Genomic DNA, 12,953 nt, shown 5'->3' on the forward strand with positions numbered 1-12,953 from the left:
ACATGCAGTTCATGTGTAAGAAGAACGCTGTGAAGGTCATCGAGTGCAACCTGCGCGCCTCTCGTACGTTCCCATTCATCAGTCGAACGCTGAATGTGAACTTCATCGAGCTCGCCGCTCGGATCTTCGTGGGAGCGCCCGCACGTCCCGAACAAGTGAAGCTGCTTGATCAGGACTTTGTGGGGGTCAAATGCCCTATGTTCTCCTTCGGTCGCTTGCGAGGTTCAGACCCCATTATGGGAGTGGAAATGCAGTCTACAGGGGAGGTGTGTGCCTTCGGTCCTCACGTCCACGAGGCTTTTCTGAAGTCCTGGCTGGCGACGGGGCATGCGCTGCCCGTAAACGCCTTTATGTTGGCGATCGGACCGCTGCACGAGAAGCTAGAAATGGTGGATCCCGTAAAGAAGCTACTGGGAATGGGTTACTCGATATATTGCACGGCGGGAACGCACTCGGTTCTGACCGATGAACTAAACGGCGACCCTCTTGCCGAGCAGCTTCAGGCCATTGACATTGATGACGCCGCTGCCCTCCTCAAGGAGGGCGCCGTCGACTGCATCATTAACATCCCTACAGATGCGTATGCGAAGTGCCCGGATCTGATTACGAAGGGCTACCTAACTAGGCGTACAGCCACCGATTTCAACATTCCGCTCATCACCAACTCCAAGGTCGCTCGAATTATGGTGGATGCGCTAGCCAGAAAGCACCGCCGAGAAGGCGAAGCAAAGTCCTTTTGGGACATAACCAGCTGGCAAAGCTACATCGAGAACAACAGCTCCTACGTACGAGACTCTCTGGACTGTTAACAGTTACGAACACGATGTCAGTCGCTATCAAGGTCAGCTGGCTCGTGCTGCCAATTTGGCGGTGGTGTCTCCAGTGACCCTGCCTCCATTTGGGATAGCGCCTTCTCGACGAGTCTCATAGTAACCGAACTGCGCTCGTCCAGGTTTCGTTGGAGCTGCACTCCCTCGCGTTGCAGACCTGGAGGTCGCCGGCAGGCACGAAAGGGCAGTGGTGATGTCGCCGGCAGCGTATTCCGGAGCTCGGCAATTTCGCGGTCCACTGCCTCGTCAGATTCATCGAACATGCCGTCCGAGAGGAGGCCTGAGTCGGAAGAACAGTTTCCGCAGTCCACTGTTGGGCTGGCTGGACGTAGGAATGGCTTCTCTATTCCCAAGTATGGCGAAGCCAGGTCTGTGTCTCTTAGAGAGGCTAGTTCAGCCTGCAACTGTTCGCGCTGTGCGAGCAAAACCTCTGCCAGGTTCACTGCTTCACTAAACACCGAACTCAGCTCGTCGGGATCATTCCGCATTTGTTGCATGCGCAGACTCTCGCTATGATGCAATCGAGTGCGGAGTGCGCCTGATTTCACGATCTCGTCCTCCAATTTCACCTTGAGACTGCTAATCACGTCCCAGTCGTCGTCAGAATGCCTTCGCCGGCGGTGGTCCTCCTCTCCCGCCTCCAACGTATCTCCGTCCAGACGCTCAAGTAGACACTCATTAGTGCGCTCTAACCCCTGAATCTGCTGCATCATCTGAGCGGAACGACCTCTCTCCTCAGCCAGGGCACTCTCCAACGCTTTACGTGCGTGGGAAGCCTCTTGAGCCTGCCGCATGGCGCAAGCTTTTAGCAGCTGCGAAGATTCTTTCTGTGCCTCCAGCTCCGAGCGAAGGCTGGTGAGAGTCATCTCCCACTCTCGCTCCGTTTGGGAAATCTCGGCACCCAGCTCTTGCCATATCTCTGCACGAGGATGTCTCTCCCTTGGGCCGCTGGTTGCTAGCTTCGACCTGAGGTCCATAACAGTCTCTTCCCACTGCTGCTCCGTCCTTCTGGATGCTTCCTCAGTGTCTCGAAGCTGGGATGACTTCTGCTCGAGCTTCGACCTGAGGTCCACAACGGTCTCTTCCCACTGCTTCTTTGTCGTTTTCCTCTGGGAACGCTCTGCATTCAGCTCCTCTCTCAACTCGGCACAACGATTTCTTTCCTCCCCCAGCACCCCTTCCAATGCTGTGGTTTGGCGGGAGATTTTGTCTATCTGGCGCATTGCAGTGCCTCGTTGCTGTTCTTCTAGCTTCACAAAGAGTCGGTTTACAGTCTCCTCCCATTGCTTCTCCATCTCTTTCGTCGTGGAAATCTTGGCTTCCAACTCCTGCCTCATCTCGGCACAACGATCTCTCGTTTCCTCCGCAGTAGTTGACAAGGTCTGTGTTTCACAGCTCACTGTGGCTGGACGTTCAAGTTCAGAAGCAAGACAGTCGTTTTCCTCTCGGCGAGTCTGAGTCTGCTGTTCCTCAGTCAGTCGGGTCGGCGTCTGGTTGCCTCTTTGCTCTAGGGCGGTAAGCAGGCCTCTTGTATCTCTTTTAGAGGCTGCCATCCTCTCGGCTGCAATGAGATGAGTGGTGTCGTCGTAGCAGGAACCAGACAGAGAGACTGGCGGCTTGGGGGAATGAACGTCGAACCGCTCAAAGACTGGCCCTATCAACACCGAGGTCAGTGGTGATGGTTGTCGCCGCCGTCGTCGAGTATGTAGGCGCTTGAATCGCGGGAGGTTGATGGGAATTCCGCTTCGTTCAAATCGTGGCTGCCTTTCCAGCGTCGGCGGACACAGCTTCATTTGCATTACTTGCAGTAAGACGCTTTGCCTGAGTGACTGGGGGTCCTTCACAGGCAGGGATACTCGCATCTTAATAATGAATAATCCCATGATGAGATAATGCACTACGAAGCCTACGTTGTTTTGTTGTTTTGTTGTTTTGTGGAGCCCCAGAGACGGTGGTTGGATAGGCAAGCAATTCTTTTCTCATTTTGGAGGTTGTGAAGGTCATGGAGCTGTCTGCTGAACCTGCTTTGGAGTCTCCTTTCTCTTGGAGAACTGCCACTGCTTTCGACTCTGAAATGGCCTCCAGCTCCGAGCCAAGATTGAGTTATGAGGCTTCATAAAGGCTCCCCTATGAATCAGGTCATCCCAGTGGATCCAAGATGGAACACCATAGATGCGCTCCCTCCCAGGGTCGAGCCGAGGGGTACTGGAGACGTCGACGCTGTGGAGCTCGGGGTCTAATAGTGAGAAATTCCTCCGCTCATCCTGCACAGGTTGACCAGCCGGCACGACAGACTCTGGGTCCGACCCTATAGGGACTAGCGGTCGGAGAGACCCTAGTGTCAGAGTCCCGTTTGGTGCGCCACTCTGTAGGTTGTACAGCCTCATGACTACGGAGAATTCTTGCATATCCAGGTAGATTTTGAATGGGTGGACAGAGGTGCAGAGTGAAACAAGTCAGCGTTGCAGCTGGAGCCCTCGGCTTGCGAACCAAGGTGCAAATTTCTGATGCATATCGTACCATCGAGTGACGCAGCGAACGCGAAGCTCGCTGCGGTGGCGTCTGTGTTGGCGACTCCTGCTGGTCAACAAGCGCTTCAAGAGCCTACTCACCTCCGAAGCCGGGTTACTATGAAAGGAAATAACATGAACGTCAGATACGCGCCCACCCACTTCTCATTACGCGAGAGACATTACGGGTGGGGATATGCTCCACACCCGGAGGTCTCTGAGCTTGGGTTTGCACTCATGCCGACAGTCTTTGAGGTGATGGTCACACCTGGAAGTCAACAACTGGGAGCCAACTACCAGTTCGTTCCTGGCAGCACTCAGCTTGTGAATGATTTCAACGGAAGGTCCGTGGCGTCCACGAGCACGACAGGTCACGTAGACGGAGGGGGTATTCGAAGTCGAAACCCGCTCCATTTACGTGACCTGCCTACCCAGCAGCCGTTAACAGCCCGGAGGAACCCAATGCGCAAACGTCGGCAGCACATTCGGAAGGTGGATTCTTCACGCCTCGGTCAACAGCACAGCAGCAACAACGACAGCAGCACATCCAGAACGCGAACGTCAAGACACAGTCCTGGCACATCCAGAACGGGAACGTCAAGACACAGTCCTGGCACATCCAGAACGCGAACGGCAAGACACAGTCCTGGCTATCTGACTCCAACCGTGTCAAGCCTCGCCAAGGTCAACCCCAAATACCCCGGCTTCCAAAGTGCATACCGGCCGACGACAATCTACACGGACAACCGCCGCAGGGAGAAGCGATGTGTGGGCCCGAAAGTCCACTTCAAGAGTGACGAGCCCCAACCAATTGTATCGGAGACCTCGGCAGACACACCCAATCAAATTGATGTTACGTAGTGCTGCAACAGTCATTCGTGCAGTCCCCACCAGCCATTTTTACAGTTGAACGGTGCGTGAGCAGCTGAAAATGTAGAATATGTCAGCACCGACGGTGGAGCCCAGTCCGTCTATGGAGCTGACTGATGCCGCGAAACTCAAAGCCGAGGAACACAAGACCCTGGGCAATCAATCGTTCGCCCAGCGACGGTATCTAGACGCAATTGACCACTACAGTGACGGGATCGACCATTTGTTTGGCGCCAGACATAAGGCGCTTTTGGGGGTTCTGTACTGTAACAGGTCGTTTTCTAATCTTCGCCTCGAGAACTACGGGACTGCCATTGCTGATGCGTCCACAGCTCTGGCGTTGAACGCCGCTAATGCGAAAGCTTACTACCGCAGAGCCAGTGGATATCTGGCACTTAACAAGCTCCGTGAGGCAGCTCGCGACTTCAAGACTGTAACACGCATTCTTCCCCGCGACCCCGATGCCAAGCGCAAGCTTGCAGATGTGGAGAAACTTATCTACCAAGAGCGGTTCTCCAGCGCCATTTCCACTGATGCGACCGCCAAGGCATCTGAGACGGTGGATCTTCGACTGCTCCAGATACCGGCGTCTTACGATGGGCCTTGCCTGCCAGATTCAGGTGTGGTGTCGCGAGAATTCGTTCAGGAACTGGTGGAACACTTCAAGAACGAGAAAACGTTGCCGTTGAAGACGGTACATCATATCTCATTGCAGGCCATAAGTCTCTTCCAGAAGCTGAAGTCCCTCGAATTCGTGGATCTCCCCAACGATAGCGAGTTCATCGTTTGCGGCGACATCCATGGACAGTTCTACGATTTGGCGCTGATCTTCGAGAATCACGGGCTCCCCAGCCGAGAGAATCCGTACCTGTTTAACGGAGACTTCGTTGACAGGGGAAACTACTCTCTCGAATGTATTTTGACGCTGCTGGCATTGAAGGTAATGGATCCCCAGTGCATATATCTGAACCGAGGAAACCACGAGACTACAAGCATGAACAAGTGAGCCATTGGGGAACGTGTAATGCAGATTCTACGGATTCTTTGAGGAGTGCAAGGCCAAGTACAACGAAAAGGTGTACATGGTGCTGTCGGAAGCCTTTAGGCTGTTGCCTCTTGCGCATGTACTGCGGTCGTCCTGCGGGGAGCAGATTTTCTGTGTGCATGGCGGCATCCCTGCCACGAGCGGTGTGAAGTTATCCGACATCCGAGCAGAGGATCGTGACTGTGAACCTGGTGACACCAGCGTTCTCACAGAATTGTTGTGGTCTGACCCCATGGACGCGCCTGGACGAGCGCCTTCGAAACGTGGAGTGTCCTGTCAGTTTGGCCCCGACGTCACGAAGGCATTTTGCGACGACAACAACCTGAAGCTGATAATACGCGCCCATGAAATGAAGATGCAGGGCTACGAGTGGGCGCACAGCAAGCGTCTCATTACCGTGTTCTCCGCTCCGAACTACTGCGGAACCATGGGTAACCTGGCCGCCTTCATGCGGATCAGGGTGTCATCTACTGGGGAGATTGACACGTCAGACCTGGTTACCTTTGGTCAATCATCGGCACCGCAGGCCAGTGGCTCGTTTAAGTACCTGTCATCCCTGTATCGCCAGATGATGTGATTTTTTTAGGTTGCTTTACAAAAGGAGACATTATAGTCAATGCGATCGATAAAGGATCAGCTGGAAGAGTACCGAGCTAAACACAAAAACTCTCTTGAGGAGCGGGTCTCCACTATACGCCAGCAAAGTCCAGGTGGACTGGCAGAGCCCGACTCACAGAACGCAGCTCCGGCGCTGCACCGGGCCTCTGCTGAGACGGACCCATCCGTCCACTTCTCTACGCTCACGGTGCTCTCATGGAACGTGGATGGCCTGGATAACCGCTTCACAAAGACGAGGGCCCGTGGGCTAGTTAGCGCGATGCTGACAGAACTACCGTTTGCTGCAATGTTGCAGGAGGTCAACCAAGAAGTAGAGAGGCTTCTAAAGCGGCGACTGAGCAAGAAGTACTACATGGTGACGACAAAGGCTTGCAATCGGCGGGCGAACTACTACAACATGCTTCTCTTGGCACGGGACCGAGTCACTGTGACTGACTCGAGTACCCTGTGGTTCCCTGACAGTTGCATGGCGAGGCACTTACTCTGGGTACGAGCCGAGGTTTCGTTGGAATCGTATTCAGTGCCCATGTGGCTTGGGACAAGCCACCTGGAGTCGCTTGGTCCCCACAGTGAGGAGAGGGTCAACCAACTGAAAATCTGCATGCACGAAGCTGAGGCTGCGGGGGATCAAGGACGCCTCGTTGTCTTAGGCGGCGATCTCAACCTTCGGGAACGTGAGGCGAAGCTGGCCGTGTCAGGTACACCGTTTATGGACGTTTGGGGTCTGAACGGTGCACCAGAATCTGCTAAGTTCACCTGGGACACCGAAAACAACCACAACACCGACATGTCAGGAGCTAGCTACCGTCCCCGGATGAGACTAGACAGGGTGTACACGCTGCCGTTCCACCATGCGTGCTTTCATGTCCACACGAGCGATTTTCGACTTCTGGGTACAACCGTTTTGCCAGATATCGAGCTCTTTATCAGTGACCATTTCGGAGTTGCGTTCGACATGGGAGTGAGTCACCACGAGCGCAAACGGCTGAGGGAATCGGTGAACTCGTCTCCCGTAGCGAAGCGGAGCAAAACTGTATGTGAAGGATAGGTGTGGGGTAGCGTTCGCTGTGAAGTAGCCAGCCAGGCTCAACACGCCATCAAGGTGTCAAGTCCAATGTAATAGTGCGCGAACTGTCAGCGAGTAAAAATGAGCGTCACCAAAGCAACTTTCTATCTTCCAGCATGCTCACTTCCACAATGCTCCAAGGATAATGCGGAGAGTTGGGAGAGGGCTGCACCGCCAACGAATATCGGATCTCATGGAGGTTGCCAGGATCCCCAAGCACCACCTGGTTGTCCTCATCGTAGAAACAGTGGACCTGATGTACGACCGCGGTGAAGACGAAGCAGGCCCCGTAGTTGTCAGACTGCACAACGCCCTGCAGGTCCACAGACTTCACCTTGCTGAGCTGCGCGTCTCGGCGGAGAGATTGGCCCTCATGAACCGTCGGAGCCAGAGCCGCGCATGCCACGGGACTACATAAACGCTGCAGCTCAGTCATGTCCTTCGTAAGAAAGGCACCCAGCAGGCGTGGAACAACTACGAAGCGCATATCGTCGAACAGGTCCACCAGCGAAAAGTTAGGATACACAGCCGCCACCGCGGAGAGCGCCTCAGACTGCACGCTGTCCCCCAGGAAGTTCAGTACCAGAGGGTTCTCAAAAAACCTATCAAGAAAGGGAGTCTTCATTTTACGAAGGCCGAATGACAGTTTCGATTCCGGTATCTCCACAAGTGCGGTAGTAGTATCGTTAGGTTCCACGACCAGCCCTGCATGCGGCTCGCTTCGCCAACGTTCGAGTCGCGCGAACGCCTGTTGTGACCGATAATTATGAAGCTGCAATTGCACATCAAGTCTATCCAGCAGCGGACCCAAACAATTAGACCCGCTGGGAAGCCGCCTGCCTGCCGCGGCTGCCACCGCAGCGAGGCCCCTCCCGCCCAAGGTGGCCACCGCGAAGAACTGCCTCAGAACGGCGTGGGTCGTCTGCTCAACGAATGATACTTTGTTGGCAAAGAGGCTCCATCCAGATTCCACGCCCTTTGCAGTCGAGGTTTTCTTGAGGGATCGCCACTCCTTCGCAATGGCTGGATCTCGAGCCAGATCTCGTGAGACCTGGCTGAGCACACTGCTTATGAACGCCCCCTCAGATTGGAATCGCATACCTATTGGCAGCCCTATTGGTCTGCGACTAGCGATCATTAAAAAAGGGGTATTCACGTGAATTTCACAGGGTACACTCTTAGAGCTATTGGCTTGGACACAGGCCTCAAAATCCCTAATCTTCGCAAATGATGTCCAACTGACGCAATGCTTGCCCAAATGCACCCTCGTCCTCCACCAAGATCCACGAAATTTCAGACCCCTGTATTCCTGCTAGCAGCAGGCTTGCCACGGCTGCCTTCGATACTGCAGGGTGGCGGAACACGCCTCCAGACACCAGACAGAGCCGTACGTGGTCGACCTTGAAAGGCGAAACCTCGTTGTGAGCGTCCACCAGAAATGCCATGTGCGCGGCCGTGATCTGTACCTGCCGACGGAACTCATCCTTGCTGAGGCCTGCCCCGCGGGGACCCACAACGTACAGCATCGCGTAGAAGGGCTCTTCCCGCCGCTCAAAGACGCTCAGACAACAGAAGCCCGCGTTGGTCTTGAAATCCAGGGGGATGTGAGCTGAAAAGCACACCGCAGGTGCCGAGGAGGCGACGTTTGCGACGAAGCCAGCACTGGCTTGGTGGGCAAGGAGAAGGGCATCCTTGTGCAATTTAGAATAGTGACTTACCGTTTGATGCGACTCCAGAGCGAGTTTGAAAGCCTTGTTAATGCCGCCGCCTCCTACGTAGAGACGGCCGTCACCAGCATTCACATTTGCTGTTTGCGGAGGCGACGCAGGATTGAATGCAGGAGCGTATCCACAGGGAGGCGGAGTCTCCACGACGAAATGCAACATTGAGAAAGTAACACCCCCCACCCTTTCGAAAATGTTTTGACGAGTTCTCCAGTCACTGTGTGGCTGCGTCAGAAGGTGGGTTCATCGTGACATGTACCCGGGGCCTGGCGAAGTCTTCCGGCAGCTTCGAAGGGCCTGAGCGTCGAGGTCGGGTTCGGCGATCAGGAGGGCCTCGAGGCGGTTCACGGCGGGGCTCAGCGCTGGCTTCGTAGTGGATGGTTACACGAGGTCGAACGACATGGGCTTCAGGGGTCATCTCAAAAAAGGTGCAGCGGTTTTTCGATGCGTACTCTTCCTCTTATGGCCACAGGCTTCGCCTTGGTTGAGCAGCTGTTTCGGGAAGACAACGACGCCAATGTGCATAAGCACCCCCAATACCCTCACTCAGCGCTGCAGCTGATTCCAGCCATGGGGGGTCAGCCGGCGCAACACGCGGACGTCCGAGGCACGATTGGCAACGTCCTGACCGCGGCTCTGCCGGCGACAGGCGTTACTCGGTGCTGGGGGCACATCCTGATGACTGCGTACAGCCATCATCAAGAGGACGACTATCCCTTCCAGTCCAGCTGCGACATCACCTCGGAGAACGAAGTGCTGTGCTTCAGTGATGCTGCTCAGGTGGACACGCCCCAGGGTCCAATGGGTATGAGCAGTTTATCTGTCGGTGACCTGGTTGGCACTGAGATAGGATTCGAACCTGTGTTGTTTTTCTTGCATCAGGAGCCAGATGCGACATCGGAGTTCGTTCGGATATATCACGCTGACAAGGACGCCTACCTTCACGGGGATGATCTGCCTGAATACCGTGAGATCGTCATGTCCAAGGATCATGTCGCGTTCGCCGCTAAGGCTGGCGGGGGCCAACATGGTATGATGCGTGCCCGTGATGTCCGGTTTGGGGATTACCTGGTAGCACGAGACGGACTGCGAGTGGTCCTCAGCTCCGAGCCAGTCGATGCGAAAGGCATTTTCGCCCCAGTTACTGCTAGCGGCACCCTTGAGGTGGACGGCATCCTCGTGTCTGCCTTTGCAGACCCCGAGCACCTCCGGCAGCGGCACAGCTGGTGGCTCAAGCTGTTCTCGCATCGTCTGCTCTCCGACGAAGAGCTTGCCTTGGACCCCAAGCTGGTACTAGGCATGATGGTTCACAGGCTGTCCATGCGGCTGATGTCACCGATAATGTGGGTCTATTCCAACATCTCGGAACCGGAAAGCATGCTGCGTGCTCCGATCAGGCTGCTCGAGGCACTTCCATCAGCTGTGACCCTGAAGTACGCGAAACCAATGGAGCCATTCCTGAGGTTGATGGCTCAAGTTGAAGCCCTGATTTTTTGGTGACGTCACCTACATGACATAACGTGTCTGTGTACGAGGTGAAGCAAATGTAAATTTCATGAGTATGACGGCCCTCCATAGTGATGTACCGTCTCAAAAGGCGTCTTTGAACGGGAGTGGGGACATCAAGGAGATTACCGGGAGTGGAACAAGTCGAAGCGTGTCGTCTGACGCTCCAATCATGGAGGTTGTAGGAGTTCTTAATGTGAGAGACGTCACTGGTGAGCCTGAGGCGAAGTCAAAGTTGTTGTCCCTGGGTCTGGTCAACCGCAGACCTAGGAAGCCGAAATCTTCGTCTGAGGCCGCTGTCGAACCACAACGTGAGGAACGGCCGAAGAGGGTCGACTCTGGCCTTTCACGCTTCATGTCGCAGGAGGACATCGATGTTCATATCGATAAGAAGAAGATGGATAGTATGAAGGCTCAGCAGCCATCTCCTCCCCCTGCGATCAGCAAGGCTCTCTCCAGGACCTTATCTGGATCGCCGAAGTTCAGGCGGAAATCGAGCAACCTAACTCCATCCGCCGAGACCACGCAGCCCATTAAGCGGAAAGAGTCCATAAAACGCTACAACTCCCTGAAACTGCGCCGCAAAACCACAGATCAATCAGAAGCGTCCGAACAGCCTCCTTTGCCGAAGAGATCCGACTCCATTGCGCGCTACAACTCACTAAAACTGAGGCGGAAGCCCTCCTCGGAAGGGGGGCCATCTCCAGTCATCCCTGAGGGCTCCCCAGTCATCCTTGAGGGCTCTGCTGTCATCCCTGACGGCTCTGCAGTCATCCCTGATGGCTCTGCAGTCGCCCCTGAGCCACAAGCTTCCACCCCGAAGATGCAGCAGCCACGCATAACCTCATCAATCCGCATCGAAGAGCCTGCACGCTCCACTGCACAGGCGACTTTGTTGCCAAAGGCAAACTACAGGTCTGCTAAGGCCAGCGCGACAACAGTGCTAGTGCCGAAATCAACTCCGCTGTCCAGCCCCGATTTGAGCCGCGCCACCTCGGCGCCCTCAGAGGCCACCAAACAGACTATTGACCTTTGGAGAAAGATGGGCAGCAAGATAGAGACGGAGAGTCCGGGTGAGGACTACACTGTGTTGCTTCACATGGAAAGTAGGGCCGAGGAAGCCGACGGGACGGTACGCAGTACACGTCTTGTGGTAGCAAAGAGCCCGCGAGCCCCCACCCAACCCCCCTCAGCTGCGCCAGTCTTCCTCCGAACTGGCCAGTCACCAATGCTCCTCCGAAAATCCTCGGCAAGCAGCCAGCCACCTGTGTACTTCCTAGACCGAGGCTCCATCCACGAAGAAGGTCTCCGAGAGCAGGAGGCTCGAAGGGACAGAGAGGACACGTCGGCACCAGCATGCTCATCGTGCTGTTTGCCGATCGTTTAGGCGGTCCCGCGTAAGTTGAGTACGAGTTTCCATCAAAACAACACCCGAACACACGTCGCCACCAGGAGTCCTTCGGCAGTGGCCTGTCTATGCTGTCTGTAGGGGCGTCCTGCGCAGTGTCTGCTAGCGCGACAGAGTGGACAGTAGAGTGGGCGGTCTCAGAAGAGGAGGCGACTATAGAAGAGGCTGGCTGCCCAGTCGATGTGGGCACCTCCTCTGTTTTAGACACGGTAGTTGCAGCCCATGAATGCTGGTGTGGAGGCGCTGCGTAGGACTCTTTGCTGCAGTTTGGAGGAGTAGCGTAGGACTCTTTGCTGCAGTTTGGAGGAGTAGTGTAGGACTCCTTGCTGCAGTTTGGAGGCGCCGTCAAGGACTCTTTGCTGCAGTTTCGAGGAGTAGTGTATGACTCCTGGCTGCAGGTCCAGCCGTAGGATTCCTGGCTGCAGGCGCGAGGTGGTATTGGAGCATGCGGGGCGGGCACGTAGCTGTCGAACACGGCCGGCACCGGGTAGGAGCGCTGGCTGTCCTTCGCTGATCGGCGGCTCTGGCGGGGAACACCCTCGGAAGACGGGGACAACAGCGAGTCCCCTCTCTGTAGGCTGAACCTCGCCTCGTCGTCTTCCAGCTGTCCAATCACCTTCTGTGCCTTGTGGGCCAGGTACGTCTTCATGTCCCGTTTCACCTCGCGGTACATGGGCCGCGCTAATTGGGAAAGGCTCGCCAGGCTTACTGCCCTCTGCCCTGCGTTAGGCGCTGAGAAAGTCTCTATGTCCAGCAGAACGCTTTTAAGGGCATTGTACTCCGCGCAGCCGTCAACCTCGAAGAGTCCGAACTCTGCGTGGAGAACCTGTTGGGCCCTCACTCTGTTCTATCCACGAATCCGGAGGAACTCTATAACCCAGCCTTTCACACGCAGCTTGCACTATGTCGCGAAAAACTTCAATCGGAACGACTTCACGACCGGGAGCGTTTGCCGACCACGCATGTGCCAAGGCAACTTCTACCATTCGGAATGCCTATATTTTACTCAGAATCCGAATGTGGCTGCCTCTCGCCATTGTGAGAGCAGCTCGACGAAGGAATCTCGCTGGCTCCGCAGCCGAAACTTGAGGACCGCCTCCAACGGTACGTTCTGCTGAGTGGTGCTGCCCTGCAGCAGTACGAAGCCGTCCGCTTTAATGGTACCCTTCTGTTGGAGGTCCTGCGACCATGGACTCAGCGCCTTCTTCGCGACAGTTTTGATGCAGTTAGTGGCAATGCTGTCGTCATACTTGCCTGCTTTGGAGTCTCCCCATCGCCATTGTAGTCGAGTCATGTCACTGGAGCTCTTCCAGTGAAAGGCTCGCGTCTGGGTGTCTCCTTTCTTTATGGCGGTGATCTTACCACCTTCTCGTATC

The 12,953-nt window shown here is 55.4% G+C and overlaps 11 protein-coding genes across 16 annotated transcripts; 5 read left to right on the forward strand and 6 right to left on the reverse strand.

The window, feature by feature from the left end:
- Positions 1 to 2: 2 nt before the first annotated feature.
- KVP17_004942 (uncharacterized protein) lies at positions 3 to 809 on the forward strand (the record flags this gene model as incomplete). Of its 2 annotated transcripts, none has more annotated exons than XM_068523596.1 (1): positions 3 to 809. In XM_068523596.1, the coding sequence occupies one exon, from the start codon at positions 3 to 5 to the stop codon at positions 807 to 809; it is 807 nt and encodes a 268-aa protein (XP_068372479.1). The 2 variants fall into 2 exon arrangements, with proteins under 2 accessions (XP_068372479.1, XP_068372480.1); XM_068523597.1 differs by having other exon boundaries at positions 12 to 809.
- A 17-nt stretch (positions 810 to 826) lies between these two features.
- Positions 827 to 2,713, reverse strand: KVP17_004946 (uncharacterized protein; the record flags this gene model as incomplete). 2 transcript variants are annotated; one of them, XM_068523602.1, is made up of 1 exon in its annotated part: positions 827 to 2,713. In XM_068523602.1, the coding sequence occupies one exon, from the start codon at positions 2,711 to 2,713 to the stop codon at positions 827 to 829; it is 1,887 nt and encodes a 628-aa protein (XP_068372485.1). The 2 variants fall into 2 exon arrangements, with proteins under 2 accessions (XP_068372485.1, XP_068372484.1); XM_068523601.1 differs by having other exon boundaries at positions 827 to 2,692.
- Positions 2,714 to 2,830: 117 nt separating this feature from the next.
- Positions 2,831 to 3,238, reverse strand: KVP17_004949 (uncharacterized protein; the record flags this gene model as incomplete). Its single annotated transcript, XM_068523608.1, has 1 exon — positions 2,831 to 3,238. One exon carries the CDS (start codon positions 3,236 to 3,238, stop codon positions 2,831 to 2,833), a length of 408 nt encoding a protein of 135 aa, XP_068372489.1.
- A 1,042-nt stretch (positions 3,239 to 4,280) lies between these two features.
- KVP17_004941 (uncharacterized protein) lies at positions 4,281 to 5,832 on the forward strand (the record flags this gene model as incomplete). Of its 3 annotated transcripts, XM_068523593.1 has the most annotated exons (2): positions 4,281 to 5,212; positions 5,241 to 5,832. In XM_068523593.1, the coding sequence occupies 2 exons, from the start codon at positions 4,281 to 4,283 to the stop codon at positions 5,830 to 5,832; spliced, it is 1,524 nt and encodes a 507-aa protein (XP_068372476.1). The 3 variants fall into 3 exon arrangements, with proteins under 3 accessions (XP_068372476.1, XP_068372478.1, XP_068372477.1); XM_068523595.1 differs by lacking the exon at positions 5,241 to 5,832 and having other exon boundaries at positions 4,281 to 5,216; XM_068523594.1 differs by lacking the exon at positions 4,281 to 5,212 and having other exon boundaries at positions 5,293 to 5,832.
- Positions 5,833 to 5,871: 39 nt separating this feature from the next.
- Positions 5,872 to 6,921, forward strand: KVP17_004944 (uncharacterized protein; the record flags this gene model as incomplete). Its single annotated transcript, XM_068523599.1, has 1 exon — positions 5,872 to 6,921. The coding sequence occupies one exon, from the start codon at positions 5,872 to 5,874 to the stop codon at positions 6,919 to 6,921; it is 1,050 nt and encodes a 349-aa protein (XP_068372482.1).
- A 106-nt stretch (positions 6,922 to 7,027) lies between these two features.
- Positions 7,028 to 8,077, reverse strand: KVP17_004948 (uncharacterized protein; the record flags this gene model as incomplete). Its single annotated transcript, XM_068523605.1, has 1 exon — positions 7,028 to 8,077. One exon carries the CDS (start codon positions 8,075 to 8,077, stop codon positions 7,028 to 7,030), a length of 1,050 nt encoding a protein of 349 aa, XP_068372488.1.
- A 76-nt stretch (positions 8,078 to 8,153) lies between these two features.
- Positions 8,154 to 8,825, reverse strand: KVP17_004950 (uncharacterized protein; the record flags this gene model as incomplete). Its single annotated transcript, XM_068523609.1, has 1 exon — positions 8,154 to 8,825. One exon carries the CDS (start codon positions 8,823 to 8,825, stop codon positions 8,154 to 8,156), a length of 672 nt encoding a protein of 223 aa, XP_068372490.1.
- A 52-nt stretch (positions 8,826 to 8,877) lies between these two features.
- KVP17_004940 (uncharacterized protein) lies at positions 8,878 to 9,081 on the reverse strand (the record flags this gene model as incomplete). The annotated part of the gene is made up of 1 exon (XM_068523592.1): positions 8,878 to 9,081. The coding sequence occupies one exon, from the start codon at positions 9,079 to 9,081 to the stop codon at positions 8,878 to 8,880; it is 204 nt and encodes a 67-aa protein (XP_068372475.1).
- A 26-nt stretch (positions 9,082 to 9,107) lies between these two features.
- KVP17_004943 (uncharacterized protein) lies at positions 9,108 to 10,163 on the forward strand (the record flags this gene model as incomplete). The annotated part of the gene is made up of 1 exon (XM_068523598.1): positions 9,108 to 10,163. One exon carries the CDS (start codon positions 9,108 to 9,110, stop codon positions 10,161 to 10,163), a length of 1,056 nt encoding a protein of 351 aa, XP_068372481.1.
- Positions 10,164 to 10,218: 55 nt separating this feature from the next.
- KVP17_004947 (uncharacterized protein) lies at positions 10,219 to 11,556 on the forward strand (the record flags this gene model as incomplete). Of its 2 annotated transcripts, none has more annotated exons than XM_068523603.1 (1): positions 10,219 to 11,556. In XM_068523603.1, the coding sequence occupies one exon, from the start codon at positions 10,219 to 10,221 to the stop codon at positions 11,554 to 11,556; it is 1,338 nt and encodes a 445-aa protein (XP_068372486.1). The 2 variants fall into 2 exon arrangements, with proteins under 2 accessions (XP_068372486.1, XP_068372487.1); XM_068523604.1 differs by having other exon boundaries at positions 10,225 to 11,556.
- A 1,027-nt stretch (positions 11,557 to 12,583) lies between these two features.
- KVP17_004945 (uncharacterized protein) lies at positions 12,584 to 12,871 on the reverse strand (the record flags this gene model as incomplete). Its single annotated transcript, XM_068523600.1, has 1 exon — positions 12,584 to 12,871. One exon carries the CDS (start codon positions 12,869 to 12,871, stop codon positions 12,584 to 12,586), a length of 288 nt encoding a protein of 95 aa, XP_068372483.1.
- Positions 12,872 to 12,953: the final 82 nt, after the last annotated feature.

Source organism: the organism of the source record quoted next (assembly GCF_019968985.1).
Source record: "MAG: Porospora cf. gigantea B chromosome Unknown PgB_NODE_653_length_12953_cov_121.162, whole genome shotgun sequence".
Taxonomy (NCBI): Eukaryota; Apicomplexa; class Conoidasida; order Eugregarinorida; family Porosporidae; genus Porospora; species Porospora cf. gigantea B.